Genomic DNA, 16,320 nt, shown 5'->3' on the forward strand with positions numbered 1-16,320 from the left:
GAGCATCCGTATAGATTTACGGTACATTGTTGCAGTCGTTTATATTCCAGCAGTCAAAAACTGATAGACTGCTTGACTATCGGCGAATCTCCATACTACCTTCTACAGCGAGACGCCCGGCGCGTTCTCGAGCAGGAAAGCACGTAATACGACAACGGTGTTCCAAATGTTTTCTTTGAAGGAAGTTACGAAGGCTTCAACAATGACTAAATAACAGGGTGGTCTTCTCGCCTTGGTATGAGACACTATAAATGGTTTAGAGGACCTATCAACCATCTTCGAAGAGAGCAAAGATCAAAGTATATAGCAAATACAATTCGCTCCATCTTGGACTTCCTCAACATATGAAGACTGCTCCTCATGGAACTTGTTCTTAGAAGGGGGGGTAATGTCACAGATATATACATTTACTTCAATAATTACTTATATGATTAAGTAGAATTTGGTAAATATAGAATAATTTCATAAAGTCTTCTAGAAGAGCTTTTTAGAAGCTTCATAGATGTAATTTTAACTTTAGATGTGTTTGTAGGTTAGAAAATTGGCCAAAAAGCTAACCATGTATTGATAGCTTGTGGAACAAGTTATTTCCATATAATAGCTTGTGGAACAAGCCAATTACGTGGCGCATATATAAATAACTTGCCTTGCAAGTTAAGACATGTGGCTATCAAAGTCAATACATGTTGGAAGTCCTATAGGACATCGCCACGTAGCTCTTAGTTAGATAATACATATGGAGGCAAGAGTGAAGCCTTCTTCACTCTTGTCAACGCCTTTCTAGTCTTAGTCTTGTTTCAAGACTTTCTAATCTTCTTGTTTTTGGCAATAACCATTCTAGTTAATATTACATCATTTTTTGAGTGACTTTCTAGTTCTCTTTAGTGATAGAAGAGTGTATTGAAGATTCTCTTTTTTTGAGATTCATGTCCTTGACATATAATAACAATGTACTGAATTAAAAAGTTTATATAATTTTATTTATTTTGTTATTATTTTGTTGTTGTTTTCCAAAATTTAAAATTATTTAATTAATTATTATATATATATATATATATATATATATATGTATATTCTCCATTCACATTCTTTATGTTGGTTCTTCAAATATCATTTCTTTTTGTATTTATATTTGAAGATTATAACAACAAAAGCTACAAAGATGTATGGTGATTGGAGTGTGTTTTTAAATCTTAGAAGAAACCCAAAATTTAATGTTTTTTTCATTAAATTTTTGTATTTCAAATATACATGTATAAATGTATACACAATTGAATAGTAGTAAAAAACATTAACTATATATTTTATAAATATACTATTCAATCATGTATATGATCATTAAACAATACCTTCACATGAACAACAAATCATTTTTGGTATTTAAGTAAAATATTGAATTAAAAATTAGGATCAAACACTATCATTCAAAGAATATATGTAGCCTATACAATTATTATTCACTCATTTATAATCTTTAATAATTTATAAGTCCTAATGTAGAATTACACAAGACATATCAATAGTTGGTTAGTGGAAAAAGTATTCTTTAAAATAAAATAAAATAAAATAAATTTAAATAAATCCCAAAATTACAAATACAGATGTTTTTTTATTCAATTAATCGATTTGTTTTCGGAACCAACAGAAAAACGGCACGTGGGGGGTCCGCGGTGGTAGACCCGACGGCGGTCCTTGGTGTTGGGTCCAGGGGCCACCAGTGGTCTTAGACCTTGAGGTGGTGCCGCCGCGCGTGGCCTTTCACAGTGGACTTGTAACTGCTTCGCCGGAGCCTTTTTTTTTTTTTTTTTTTTTTTTTTGTATTGCAGAGAAAACGATTTTCGCGCCTGCCATGGATCCTTCAGAGCATGTAGAATCACTCCCTTGCGTCTGGATTGCGGACCATGGAGCCTGCGGTTACTTCTGTGTTGCACGTACGAGGGCGTTAACCCATTACGTGCGAGCTTGCTGCTGGTCTTCTTTCATTTTAGTCGTGAGAAGCGACAGTTCTCCTTGAAACTCCGCGAGAAGTTCTGCAGAAGTCGATCTGGTGCGTGGATTTTGAACTGGAGTGCTTCTTAAGATCACATTGGGAGAGAGAGAGAGAGAGAGAGAGCGAGAGAGAGAGAGAGAGTCAGTAGGCTGTGGCTATGGCAGAGTTACTTGATGAACTCGGTTATCCAACTGAAGTTACGAAGAGTGAAGTGGTGTCTGCATTTCTTCAGGTATTGAGTGACCTTTCTTTCCATGACTATTTGTTCATTTCTGTGGCAGCAAGTTCTAGAATGGGCCGTATGCTTCAACTATAGGAAATCGTGTAAAATTTGGTCATAAAATGTAATTTCAATATAATCACTGTCCTAAATTATGCTACCATTGATCCAATTATACTTTATTAGCTATTCCTGTATTCAAGACATGAAACCTGAATGGTAGTGTAGTCCAGTCCAAGGAACCTCTATCTATGGCACTCGACCCGCGTTTGTCCCTACTTCCTCGTTTGAATCCTTGTTTGTAGTTCGCTGTACTGAATTTACGAATCTGAAATAATGGATGAAATTATTTTAGTGTTCTGATGCATCCGAAAGGGAAGATCAGGTTCTTTGAATTTAGGCCATATCTGCTGGTTTCGGAAGTCAGTTACAAGACTGACATTGACCTCGATTAATTTGTTTCAAACTTAATGCGAGGGAAAAATATCCCTTTTAAGGTTGAAACTACTTTTCTCTGCTATTTTGAATTGACCCTTCGGATGTTGTGACAAATTTTCATTAAAGTATCGTGCATCGGAGTCTATGCACCTTGCAGACTATTCAAAGGACCTTGAATTGCTTATCAGCTGATGAGCAAAAGTCGCGAAGAGATGCATTAGAGAAACTCCAAGTGTGTTTGCTGAAAGATGACGGATCAGGGTCGTTGCCTCCAATGGACGTTCTTCAGGTATTCAGTTATTTGATAAGAAGTTCAGCGCCAATTTTACAAGAGTTCCACGAGTTGAAGAGCTAATTAATTGCAAGAAGTGTAAGAGTAATATTTAATTGGCTTCCAGGCTGCGTGGGATGAAGTAATTCTTGAGAAGGCTCTTCAATGTGTTGCTGATCCGATCGAAAAATGCCGGGAGCTTTCTATTCAACTCATTCGCGGAGTAGCCCAGTCACTCATCGAGGTAATCAATACTAACATGGTAGTCGCAGAATAATTTCTATGTTACAAAGCCATCCGATTAGCGAAAGCATATGAGACACGTATACCATAGTTAGTTTTGTTTCTAGTGTTTTATAGCTGTGATGTCAATTCATATTGTAGTATGTTTGCCTGCCCTCACCAACAGTTCTATCAAATCTGGTTTCCGTGCTTCCAATAGATAAACTAAATTTACCATCACATTTTCGCTTCATATACACACATGCGTTAACAACGAACCCTAGATTGTTGTTTCAGTGGCGAGTCGACAATGAACTAAGTCCAAAAATCAGAACTTTTATTGCTTCGATGTCTCTGTAACCAGTTCGTGCTATTAGACGTGCTCATATATTTGTTATTTTTTCTGCAGGTGGACTGGACCTTGAAGGAAACTGTCCGAGTCATGTCTGAAAGGATGGGTAAGAGTCCATGTTATTAGATTGTTTTGTCCTGAAAGCCTATCTCAATCTTGTTATCTTGAGATCCCATCTTCTCTTTAGATTCTAAAGCTGCCTTGAGCTCAATCAAAGAAGTGAAAAAATCCTCTTTACTGGTAATTGAACTCTTTGTACTTTTTGATCTTGATTTATTTTATTTTGTTTTTAAACCAATGTTTAATGATATATTCTATGATTGCAATGGTGCAGGACAGGTACCAGTACTAGAAGACTCTGAGGAGATACGGTTTCAGCTACTTTCGCTGTTGATTGATGTCTTGCTTCCACAATGCGAGCTTCCGACACTAAAAACCACTGTGGATGCTCTGCACAGGGTTTGAATCTTCTCGATTCATAGTAGATTTAAATATGTGCCCATGTGGCTATTGCAGCTATACAAGACATTGCTGTTGTAATTACTTGCTTGGGATTTGCACACGTGAGGTAGAGCTTAGACTATAGTAACAAATCAATCTGCAAGTCTATGCTTCAGGACGAATATATAAGGCATGTGACCTTGCCTGTTCCTTGACAATGTTTGGTGATGCCATAGATAGTGGCTTTGACCCTTTACGATCAATTTCATGAGGTGCAAAAGAAAGCTTGCACTGTTCTTATCATAACGGCGAACCGAGATCCAGAAGTTTTCGGAAACAAGACCGGAGCTTTTCTTAAAGGCCTCATCCCCTGCCTCAGTCACACTCACTCCCGAGTAAGACAAGACTTTTCCTGTTAAGCTGAACTGCATATCGTGCGTGCATATTGTGCTATTTACTTGGATTCTGAGATGCATGAAGACGAAATTTGTAGCAATTGTTTGAAGAAGGGACAGCAGCACTAGAATGAACAAGTTGATGAACGGAAACGATCTGGGGCAGCCAGAAGAACACTATGCTCTAAATTGTATGTATCTTTCAAGATGTATAGGGGAAGTCAATCTCTGAGTGTTCTGACGCCTGAACTGAGTCTAGATGAATTTCGAATTCACTTTTTTGCAGGTAAGAATTGCAGTATTCCAGGCAATTGACGCCCTGATGCAATGCGGGCTCACTCAACGTTTAGTGGCTCAGCAGCTAGGACCTGGAACAAAGTCGTTAGCATTTGATCACTCTACTACTGTCAGAGAGGTGAATTTTTTTTCTATGGAATGATGATATTTTGGATTTGTCTGGAGCATCCCATCCGTGATGGCAATTTTCTTAGTGAATATCTCTCTCTCGATGCTTTTAGCTTCATCTCCGCAGCATGGAGTCGACGCGAGCCGACGTAAGTGCATTTGGTGATTAAGGCTCACGCTTGCCACCGAAGTTGATTTTTAGATTGGGTGAAACAGTATTTAATTGAAAATCATGATGTATTATGTGATGCTTGTGTAAAGTGGATATCATCCAGCGTTTGATTCGTCTTGTTTGTTTCTGATTGCAGCTGTTTTTTTCCAGTGTTGCCAACTGGCTCAATTACAAAGTGAGCTTGATGAGTGATGAGGAGGCTCACCAGTGCGTCGTTTCTGGAAAAATCCCGCGCTTCCACGTCCCAGAACTTCTTCCTCTTCTGTTGCTGGGTATAACAGATGACTGCATTGACATAGCCGTATCAACGTATGAGAAACTTGAAGCCATTGGCAGAATCTACAAGAGATTTATCGACGAACTAGATATTAGAGTTACACACGTATGTAAGACGGAACATGGAAATGTCTCGGATGCACTATCTCATTGCTGAGAATTCAACAGAAATTTGTTTGGTGGATTCACGTACCTTTGTGTATCTGAAAGATACTCATCTTGTTTGCGCACAAGTCATTTGTGGATGAAAACATTTGAAGTACGTTGATGGGAAGTAAACAAATATGGTGAATCATCTGCTTGCGCAGGACAATGCGGGCAAACCCTTTAGAACCCCAGAAGAAGATGCAGCAATTATGGAGAAGGTACTTGACCAAGATCGAAAATGTGAAGAGCGGCATCAACGAGAGCTGCGAGAAGTGGAGGAAGAACGAAGGTTAGAATGCCAAAGAGAAAGAGTGAAGAGAGAACGAGAGTGGATTACAAATCTCAATGAATTAGAATCCGAGTCCACCTCGGCTCATGTTCTCACGGAGAATAATTCAATTAAAGAAATTTCTACTGCAAATACTGGGGATAGAAGTTTAGAGCTGCGTGGCAAAGTAGTTCAGAATGAAGATGAGACTAAAGTGCTACATCTTGAGAAAAACACTCAGGAGCTTAAGTTAGAAAATTGTGAGCAGAGCCCTGCACCTGAAGAAAGCGTTAGCATAATCAATCTTTACCCACGGGAATATTCTGATATGATTGTTGATCAAGCTATCATGCAAGAGGATAGAAAATTTAACGTAGACGAGGGAGAAACCAATGAGAATGAGATACGTGCAGAGGCCAATAGCACCGGAAATGAGGCCATGAAAAGGGACGAAGAAAACACAATGGCAGGAGAAAATATTGGCGTGCATGGACTACACATTTTAACTAATCAGGAACTTCGGAGGGAATTTTCTAAGTATTCGCAGGGGGAAGTTCGGATGAGGGCTACTAGTGAGATCACAGATGAGGGTGCAGTCCAAAAGCAGGATGAGGCAGGTGTGGAGACACTGCATTTGCCAAAACCTTATCAAGGTAGACCCGGAGCTGGATGTCGGCTTATGGTTGAGGTAATTTTTCCAACTGCCATTAGCTCTTACAAAAGTAAATTTGATGTCGCGCAATGCTTGAAGCGAGGAAAAGTGGTGTTACCGACGATCAGTTTGAATGGTATCAAATGCGCTCAACTAGACGTTCAAGGAAATAGGTTTTGAAATCGTAGATGCGCTCTCAATTACACAGTATTTGGTTATGCACCCGTTTCTGTGAGCACGTTTTCATTTGATTGTTCACAAGTTTTAATAGTCAGTATCTCAAAGCTTTCAGGCAGCTCATATACTAGTTTAGCACCGTTTAGTGTGCGGTTTGGTGAAAAGATTTGCTTGTCGCTCACACTTTTTTTCTGTAGGACCTTTCTTCCAAACATACTTAAGGATCTGACTTTACCGTTCTCATACGGGTGGCAGGCATTCCTGAGACCTATGATAGAACCAGCTCTTTTAGAGCTGAAGCAATGGACTGCTCCTACCCGATTAAGTGCAGCCCGCTATCTTCACACTCTTATGGTTTGTTGTCTTTCTTCTAAGACCGATGTATATGAGCAGGCTTTTAGAACACACTCATGATGAAGTTTAATGATTCCTTGCTTAATTTCGAATTGTTTGTGGATGTCCAGGTAATGGGTGAAGGACTTGCAAAGGATAACCTTGATATTCTTATTCCAGCCTTTTGCAGGTCTTTTATAACCGACTATCAAGAACCACGTATTCTTGTTAGTTTATTTCGCAAGACTTGTACTTCGTTGCAGGAACTTTAAAAATACTGCATTAAGCTTGTAGAAGTGTATCTTATACATCTTCAAACCAAAATTGTGACTTGATATTATTGGTGAGTCAGTGCAGTGCAGTTGGAGACGATGATGTAAGGGTTGCAAAGCGAGTTGTTGCTACCATACATATTGTTGGGTTCCATGTGCCTCCTAGAAAATGGTTACCTCTAACTCTAAAACATTTGGGAAATGCGAAAGCAAGTCGAGCACAGGTAGAAGATCATATTCTCTATCTAAATTAATATTAAGTATTGTAAGAAAATTGTTTGCCATTCCATTTTGTGGTTCTTGATTACATATGATGTTGAATATTATATTCTGCTTACTTTACAGAAAGCAAACGTTCTTGTTGTTATGGCTGCCTTTTTGTATGGAACGCCTGGTAAAGCAATCGAGGAGAAACATATTGCGAAGGTTTGCTGCTTGATAAATTTGTATGCTTATGTTCGCTGCTTATTTTGTTGTGACGCATCATTTTTTAAATAACTTGAGAAAGTCTCTCTTTAGCGCACATGTAGTTTTCTACCCATTTAGGCGCTATTTTGTATTACTACTCAATTAATATTAGGTATTGGTTTTTTAAATTCATAGATCCGTGAATGAACCATTGCTAGTTTTCGCATGGATAGATCTGTGATAAGCTATATGATAAAGACGTATCCTGCTGTGACCACCTTGCTGTTCAGAATCAGGTAGTCCAACTAATTCTTTCGGATGTATTTTTTCTTGTTGTACAAAATTGTTGTGGTGTAGTGTTCTTTCCTGCTCTTAAACTATTATATTGTATAATCAACTTTTCCAGAGGTTGCGGAATTCACTACTCAGGAACCAACTGCATTATTTTGCAGCTTCTTTCAGTTGTGACTAATTTAATTCAAGTTGCTGGAGCACTGTGCAAAACCTCAACCTTCAAGATATTCGTTTTGCTCCTTCAAGTGAGCGTTTCCTTCTTATTTTGTCATGAAAAATGTCTCTTGAGCCTTTTGACAACCGAACGACTCCAAGTATATTAAACTGTGGGAATTGCAGGTTCAAAGTGTTGATGGAGATACACGGCTCCAAAAGAGATCAGGTCAGGTTCTGGAAGATCTTGCCCACGCATTAGGAATGGAATCAGCGCGAGAGCTTTACGTGCAGTATGTTCACAATGTATTGGATATTGTCACTGCTGATCACGAAGGCTGGTCCTCGGGTCTGCAAGGGAAACTAATGTTTCAAACTTTCATGCGGAGTGCCAACGATGCTGTATGTAATTCTTTGATTGATTTCACGCTTACCTCCAAGATTTATATTTTGGATGTGTCATTGAATATGTCTAAGAATGCGAGAAATATTCATTTACAGGTGGGCCCTCATCTAGAGTCACTTCTGCCATTGTTCAATGCATGCTTGCAACCGGACCAAGACCCTGGTCTACGAATCGGCTTCTTGCAGGTGTGTGCACATTGCTGTTGACTTGAAAATACTCCGCAACTTTTGACATGTCCAAATCTGGTGATGAAACTTCTATGCGCCTAGGTTTTGCCCTTGAGATACTTATACGAATTATTGCAATTATAAGATCATAAAGGGAACCTATTTCATGAATGCTATTGGGGTGGACCAGCTTCTGGATGAGTTATTTGAGACGCCAGGGTTAGAATCTTCATGGAGGTCTCTTGCTGTGACCATCATTGGCAAGATTTTGACACCCTGTGCAGTTTGGCGGGCAAGCAAGGTAGATCTTCTTTATGAACAATAAGTTGACATTTATGTCAATTTTTAAACTGTTTGCACTTGGCTTCTGAAAGAGGTGTATTCATAAGATTTTCTTCTTCCTGGCTGAATTTGCATCAGACAGAAGCTGCTGTGCGGTATGGTGCAATGGTCGCACTAGGAACATTTCTTAGGAAAGACATGTGCAGCCAGGTTATTTTAATATTATCTAAATCTTACCATCATATGTCCATCTGTACCATGCATCGTCTTGTGCATCATTTAAATATAAAGGAAAATTTAATCTTTTCCCCACAAATTATCTACAGCAGAGATATCCCACAAATCTTTTTTTCTAAATGGCAGGTCCATATGGAAGAGATCATGAAATTGCCAGAAGGTTTTCTACCAGTCATCAAAAATTGTTTGGATGAAGACTATTTTTTGGATGTGCGACGTGCCACTACTCACGTGATGTATCAGTTTCTTCGAGTTGGTGGTCTCATTTTGAGTGGTAACGAAGCACACAAAATTGTTCTATTACTTTAATGCTGTCAGCTTTCTTACTAGCAGAGTCGTCTTTTTCCTTATGACCTAAATTGTTTAAACTGTATGACTAACCCTCGTATATAAGCTCCGGATTATTTTTCTGAAATGCAGATGCAGTTTTCATACACTCATTGTCTTTCTAAGAAATAGTGTTTTTTTTGGGCTGATTGGGTCCTTAGACGAGGAGAGGTCCAAAATCATTAAACTTCTCTCTAAGCGTATGGATGATAGCAGCAACATCATTCGCAGATGTATTTTGCCAGCCGTGGAGATGTTTTTCACCACTATGCCCTTCTCTTTCAGCGATTCTGAGGTAATCGCCTTTATTTTTTAGGTTCAACACCCACCTATTTTTAGTGCGCAACCAACCCGAAATTCTTGCTCAAATGAATGCAATGGTGCAGATCGATCTGATCATACTATTAAAGCAAATGATAATAACACGCAGCTCTGTTTCAAAAATATAGAACAACAAGCTCCACTGTCTTTGCGCAAAAAAATCGGTTTTAACCTAAGATTTGTAAACACCTGTGTTGATGTCTTGTGTTTTTCAGGTGAAAGATTTTCTTTTATTACTTGTTGTTCATATGGATGACGAGAATCCTCAAATACAGGTGAAATCCTGATAAAACCCTAAGAACTTCAGATACAATTGCCACACAATCTCGTGTGACATGAATATATATATATATATATATATATATATATGTGTGTGTGTGTGTGTGTCCTTGCATGCGTGCTCTCATAAAAATATTGATTTCTTTGTGGGATATCTTTACTGCTTGAGGAGATTCAGATACTAAGTTGCATGAAAATGGTGTGCAAATGTGATGCAGGAAGGTGTTTGCAAAGCAATGCAGGCATGCGCTTTGAAAAAACCTAAGATTGTTAAGGAAGTTTCATGTGGTGCTTGTGGCCATCGGAAGAACCCACTCTGCCACGTCTATCGTGTCCTCAACGTTGTTTGTGATCACCTTCAACCCAGCTCCAGCCCAGACCAAATCTCCTCGGAACAATTGCAAGATTGATGGACCTCATGCAGATTGAAAACATGGAACAACAACATGCACATGAAAATTGGTTAACAATTCACGTGTTAAACCTCCTGATGTGTATCTAAACCGGGAAACATGTTTATTTTTGCAAAAATAGTTAATCCTTACCAACACATAATTAAAAAATTAAGCAGAAGGAGAAATAAGAAGGCTGAAGAATAGGTCGATGAAGAGCTTCCACATATCTCAATTATCTCAAATCTTTAAACCTCATTCTCTAAATACTAATGAAAGATTGTTGTTGCCCACATCCTAAGGGTATTCCATAATTAAAAACCCCATTTTGAAAGGCCATGATTCAAAATCCTCCTTTGGAAGTTTTGATTTTTGGATATATAGAATAAATAGATCAAATTATTCTCATATTACAAGTCTAAATATTTTACATCATTTCTTGATTCAATCAACTATGAGAAGTATAAAAGACTTAATTTCTTACTTTTTATTAGTTAATTTAGGCATTGTTTGATAGGGCTTTTTAAATTTTTCTAAAAACCACATCTTTGAGATGGATTTGACCAACATTTTGGAAGAGAATATTATCCATGCCAAGCAGAAAAGAATAAATGCCATGGCATCTCTTCTTCTCAATGCCTTAAAATTTATTTTTCCAAGTATAAAGAGGCCTCTCAATTTTAACGAATCAAAACATTCAAAAGTTAAGGTTTCTCACCTTGTCCTCTAAATATAAAGTGACCCTTATATCAACCAAATCTTCAAAACCAACTGAATTTTTCTCACAAATTTCACCTTTGTGATAAATTAACACTTACAATTCTATAAAATAACCAAAATTCTAACAAAGATATACCTTCTCATAAATATCTCATTTCTTGAATTTATGGTTTGATTTGCATCATAATAATTTTTTTCCACACAATGATATTGTGAGATTATGTTTTTAGTGAGTCTCACTTGAATTCTGAAACCAGTCATGTGATGTGGTTCCGGAGAGTGGTGACAAAGATTCTACTTCAACTTGATTGCCCATGCTCTTCCACAATCATGTCTTGGTTGTTTTGTTTGTTTGTTTTTTTGGTTTTTTGGTTTTTCTTTTTTGCATCTGCAAAGCTTGTCATAAATGCTGTAAAACTACTTGAAACTCAGCTTTGATTCCCTGCCCCATCCCTGTAGCTCGCACATTGCTGTCTGCCGTGATCGAATCCAAATGTTGCCGTTGTTTCTGCTCCTCCGAGTTGTTCTAGTTCCTCAACAAGTAGCGCAAATGGTAGCCGTGATAATTTAACCAAGTATGTAGGAAATATCAATTTTAGCATAGAATCAGTTTTTGCCTGATTTTTTTTGTTTTTCTTTCAACATCCTCTTCAGTTACGACACCACTCCTGGTTGGAGGCGACTCTTGAATCTGTGCATGTTCTAGATGGGACCTCGGTGTGCACATCAAATGCGAATTCAGCCCATACCTGGTGAAAATTGTGGTGATGTTCGATCACATCTGGTGAGACCTCGCTAGTAGACATGCATTCAAAAGAATTGAAGCCAAATTCGTGTGAATGAGCTTTTCCTCGTGAACAAGCACACAGAAAAACACAAGAATGTCAAATATGGGGCCCGAAGATCAAACCGAATTCATCACTATGTCGAGTCCGAAGGAAGTGGAAATCCCCCTGAATTGAGCCTGCACACATTCTGACCACCAAGACATAACAGCTAGTAAATTGATATTGCTAACATGTCCCGGAGGACACAAGACCAAAAACACGAAACAGGATACAGGGCGAGTTTCTACTCCTCAGAAGAAGCCATAGCCCAGTATTTTAAGTACAGTAATGCTCCGAGCCAGGGTCCTCTCGTCGCTCAGTGAGGAGGTACAAATTGAATCACTCAAGTCACGTTGCACTCTCAAGTTGAATCGCCCGTGATCACTATGCGGAGATGGGACTGAATCTCTAACCCGGTGCTTCAGGACGGGCGTAACTATTGCTGTTACTCATCAATGTGGGCTGTGAAATCTTAACCCTCGTCAGTGTACAGCAGCTTCAAAATCGTCCCGAAACTGATTACGTGCATGACCAACGCAACACCAGATACGGTGATGTAATAATTCTCAATTCCAACCAGGTGCGAGAAAATTGGTCTTCCTAAGACTTGCAGCAACGATGCGATTTCAAATACATGTCCACCACTTCCATCATCGTGCCCATACAAGCTGTCAAATATTAGAAACTCACCGTAGATGGCTGAAATTTACGGTTATGAAAGTGAACCTAAAATCTTTCAATCAGTCCGGAACACAATATGCCTACAAGATCACAATAACTAACCAAAGATACTGTTCAAATGAACGAGAATGCACTTTAGACTACAATGTTCGAGAGAGGAAGGAGCAAAATGACTTGAGACAATATTTTAGAAAAACAAACACAAAGAAGCAAGAAGAAACAACCTGCCTCATCCTTAATGACTGTTACGAATCCGTCGTACTTGTATCTCCACTTCATTCGCTCAAATGCTGCAGGTCCTTGCAAGCACAGAGCTCCTCCCCTAACCAAGTGGGGCCTTCCCCAATGCTGCAACTAGGTTTAAAATTGCTCCATCCTTAGTGACTCGTGAACGCATGAATGGTCATAGGCGAAGCAGAGTAGGTTAGTTTGATCGAGAATGACCACATTTTTAATTAAGCTGCAAACAGTTTCTGCTCCTGCGCATTTTCTCAACACTCTTCAGTTCATCTCATTCACTGCTTGTACATCCCCGTCCTAGGGTGAATCTGCTGTGGGTTCTGGTTTTGCTGAAATTTCAAGAGGATCCATGTAAGGGCAGAGGACTAACATATGTTGCTTGATTTTCTGAGATGAAGGGATGCGAATTTTAAGTCATTGAGGCGCTCTACCATTTTGATTTGTGCTATTGCCGGCAATAATCTCATCAAGTTTCAACCAATCGTCGTCTCAGTGATTCCAGAGGGTTATGGTGATGTCTTCTGTCTGAGTGTATTCTTCTGAAGATTGCGTCGGCGGAGGGATAAGATCCTCCCGATTTTAGCAGATGTAACAGTCCGTGATATAATTCCGGGTTTATCTGAAGTGTCGAGTCTTGAGAAGAAATGCTACTGAAGGATCCGAGTCTCAAGACATTCGAGATTTGCTTTATACTGCAGTGGTCACGTTTGTTACTCTGCGTCCTGTCAATTTTTGTATAGATATAAATAGTCTTCTATTTTTAACCTGGAATCCGTGAAATTACCAGTTCTTGTTGTAATTGGCGCTGCTAACTTTGCGAATTGACGCAAGTGTTCTTGAGGGTGGTGCGAGTAGAGTATGGACAGACAATTTGAAGGGGTTTTTCCACTTTCAATAGCTGCGTCGGAGTCTTTCCATCACCATGCAAAAGAAAGAGGACTAGGAAAAGAGTGGAGTTATGGAGGTGAAAAGCAGATCATGCAAGACTGGTCTTGTGCAAAGCGGAAGGCTGGAGAGCGCATTGCCTTCATGAAAATGGTGGGATATTTTTCTGAAGGTCATCCCCGCCTCTGATCAGGGAGGTGACCAAGCTGCAGAACTGGGATTATCGTTTCCACACACAGGCATCTCTACCCTCTCCGCACGAGACCATGTCTCGTAAACACTACCCTTCTGTTGTAATAGTTTCCTTGGGCTCACCACTTGCTTCTTGCGTGGCTCTTTCAAAGGCGAGTCATAAATACAGAGTTTGAAGACATTAAAGGTATCATCCACACCAAGAAGCTGCAATTGATCACCCACAGATGTAACTTGAAATTCCATAAGTTGTCATTCACACAACAATACAGAATAGGAGGAGAGAGTGGCAACTTCCTTGTAAAGTTCGTCTCCTGAGTGGTATGCAGCAGGTAAGTTTCTTTCTAATCAGATCACTGTCCGTCGGAATTATATCAATGCCTTGCTTGGTAACAGACTAGTTCATAAACTTCACTTTTGATGAGGTAGTAGTCGATAATTATGAATTGCAGGTGAAGGGTTTGGAATATGTAGTTGAGATCATTAACTATCCACTTTTGCGGGAAGAGTATGTCCTTGGAATTAGCTTTCAGAATGTCCAACTCAGTGCAAGTGAACAGCAAAATGGAAGACTGAATCAAAACCCACTGAAATAGTGTGAAGGTGAAGGTTGAGGCTCTGTGTGGTCAAGCAAGTGAAGCCATTCAACATGTGTTTTTCAACACCCTCGCTACGTGGGTAAGGTGAATGTTTAGAACAATTCACAGAAAGTGGATCTTATGGAGTTGATGTGTCGTCTAGGAGACAAGTGTTCAGCAGCTGCAACTTGTTCCATGTGCTCAACAGATTCCGGACAAGGAGACCCTTCAATTGGGTGAATATGATACAGACTTCATCAGCAGTAGCTATGGTGGCACCATTTGGAACTATTCGCTTGAAGACACCGCAGATCCTCAACATCCATATTTTATTCCCGAGTGGCTCGATCTCTCCCGCCTCCCAGTAAGCGTGTTGCACCACCAGACCTTCTACTTGGATTCAGATCCTGCTTTTTTTTAGATTCTTCGCAGTTTGATGAATGAAACCTGTCTGAAAAAAAACGTTTTCGCTACCATCTCCAGTGCGTCCTGCACTACTAGACCTATCTAAAGCCCATCATGGTCAAGGCAAGCATTAGATTAATAAACAAATAATCAAAAAACGATATTCTTAACACCCCATTTCTTCAGAAAGCCTACATAGTTTCCAAAACTGTAGCTGTCTCCATCTACACAGTTGTCTAAAGCAGAACAACAGCTGTATTTTGTTCTGATTTAAGTCAAGCCTTCTATTTGTGACTTGATTAATCTTTTTCCCAAAGCCATGGTTTCTCCATTTTTCTGTTGATTTACCTTTCACCCAAACAGTGGTTTTGTTGCTTGTGTTGTGTTCTTCATTAGACATTTAAGGAGGAAGAGTAACTCTGCATCAGACTTAATCAGGGCTGCCTTGTACCTCAGCGATAGAAGCTATTGCATCATCCACGTAGGCTTTTGTAATGAGGCTGACGTGGTTCAATATTGTCGACACGTCAGATGCTCCTTTGATGATAATGTGTTGCTTTTCACAGACCTTTGGGATGTTCAATTCCACTCGCTAATGTTTGATAAAAGCTCCTTTTTTTTGTTTTTCCTTCCTCTTTTTCTTTTTTTTTTCTTCTTCTTCTGTGTTTGTTCTTGAATGAAGATTTTATAACCTCTTTTGGACTTTTTCTTTAACAAATGATTCTGATTGTTTGACGCTAGCACTGAATCAGGAATGCAATATTTTACCCGGAGGATTTGTGATGTTTTAGACTTTCCTTTTTCTCAGTTGACATTTAATTTGTTTAGAAATTGATTCAAGTTAGACGGTTCTTTTTCAAAAAATATTTCTTGTTTTTTTTTTGTGGCAAACAATACTGTAAAGATGTCTTTTAAACAATTTCAATTGATTTTTTATTGTAAAATATTACCAAATCTCCATCCACTAATAAATGTATTCATATAAATATAAATATTCACATATGTATGTGTGTGATTACTTAATATTGACTTCATTCATCTATCTATCTATACAAATGATTAGTTAGTATTGACCATTCATTCATTCATTCATATATATATATAAGTGATTAGTTAGTATTGACTTTAGGATATTCATATTCTGTATCTATTACTACAAAGGGATCTACACAAGAGGCAAGATACGTCGCCCAAGCGGCGACGACGACGACGACGCTCGTCGAATCCACGTCAGATTCAATCAGATTCTCGTCCGATTCTCGTCCGATTCTCGTCCGATTCCTCGTCTCACCCAAACGAAGATTCAGGATAAGTCGCATTAACTCCTCCACTGGGAAGGGCCACACAATGCTTATCAAGACTCTTCATCCCCGCGATTTCCATCCCAGCCGTCCATGCCCTCACCATCCAACGAATTCAACCCTCCCAAATTCCATCCGTCCGATGGGCATCCATCGACGGCGAGTCAAGAGGTGGTGTGATGTAGAGGGGATAG

General features: G+C 39.1%; 1 protein-coding gene and 2 long non-coding RNA genes across 6 annotated transcripts; 2 read left to right on the forward strand and 1 right to left on the reverse strand.

Annotated features, from left to right (window-relative positions):
• The first annotated feature begins 1,796 nt into the window (after positions 1-1,796).
• On the forward strand, positions 1,797-10,634 carry LOC112273036 (uncharacterized). 3 transcript variants are annotated; one of them, XM_090245432.1, is made up of 23 exons: positions 1,797-2,222; positions 2,806-2,937; positions 3,047-3,163; positions 3,551-3,599; positions 3,828-3,952; positions 4,171-4,329; positions 4,616-4,744; positions 5,043-5,288; positions 5,491-6,285; positions 6,682-6,780; positions 6,891-6,986; positions 7,112-7,255; positions 7,377-7,457; positions 7,673-7,735; positions 7,892-7,978; positions 8,073-8,288; positions 8,388-8,477; positions 8,650-8,760; positions 8,880-8,951; positions 9,105-9,252; positions 9,467-9,600; positions 9,842-9,901; positions 10,124-10,634. In XM_090245432.1, exons 1-23 carry the CDS (start codon positions 2,148-2,150, stop codon positions 10,313-10,315), a joined length of 3,420 nt encoding a protein of 1,139 aa, XP_090101558.1. In that variant the 5' UTR covers positions 1,797-2,147; the 3' UTR covers positions 10,316-10,634. The 3 variants fall into 3 exon arrangements, with proteins under 3 accessions (XP_090101558.1, XP_024357132.1, XP_090101559.1); XM_024501364.3 differs by having other exon boundaries at positions 6,891-6,949; positions 7,117-7,255; XM_090245433.1 differs by having other exon boundaries at positions 1,797-2,047.
• Positions 10,635-11,061: 427 nt separating this feature from the next.
• Positions 11,062-12,809, reverse strand: LOC149987298 (uncharacterized). The gene is made up of 3 exons (XR_016499110.1): positions 12,750-12,809; positions 11,928-11,992; positions 11,062-11,766 (listed from the first exon to the last, which is right to left on the reverse strand). It is a non-coding gene; the product is annotated as an uncharacterized LOC149987298 (long non-coding RNA).
• Positions 12,000-15,449, forward strand: LOC149987299 (uncharacterized). Of its 2 annotated transcripts, XR_016499109.1 has the most exons (3): positions 13,373-14,174; positions 14,629-14,784; positions 15,222-15,449. It is a non-coding gene; the product is annotated as an uncharacterized LOC149987299 (long non-coding RNA). The 2 variants fall into 2 exon arrangements; XR_016499108.1 differs by having other exon boundaries at positions 12,000-14,174; positions 14,629-15,449.
• Positions 15,450-16,320: the final 871 nt, after the last annotated feature.

This window comes from Physcomitrium patens, chromosome 20 (genome assembly GCF_059467195.1).
Source record: "Physcomitrium patens ecotype Gransden chromosome 20, ASM5946719v1, whole genome shotgun sequence".
Taxonomy (NCBI): domain Eukaryota; kingdom Viridiplantae; phylum Streptophyta; class Bryopsida; order Funariales; family Funariaceae; genus Physcomitrium; species Physcomitrium patens.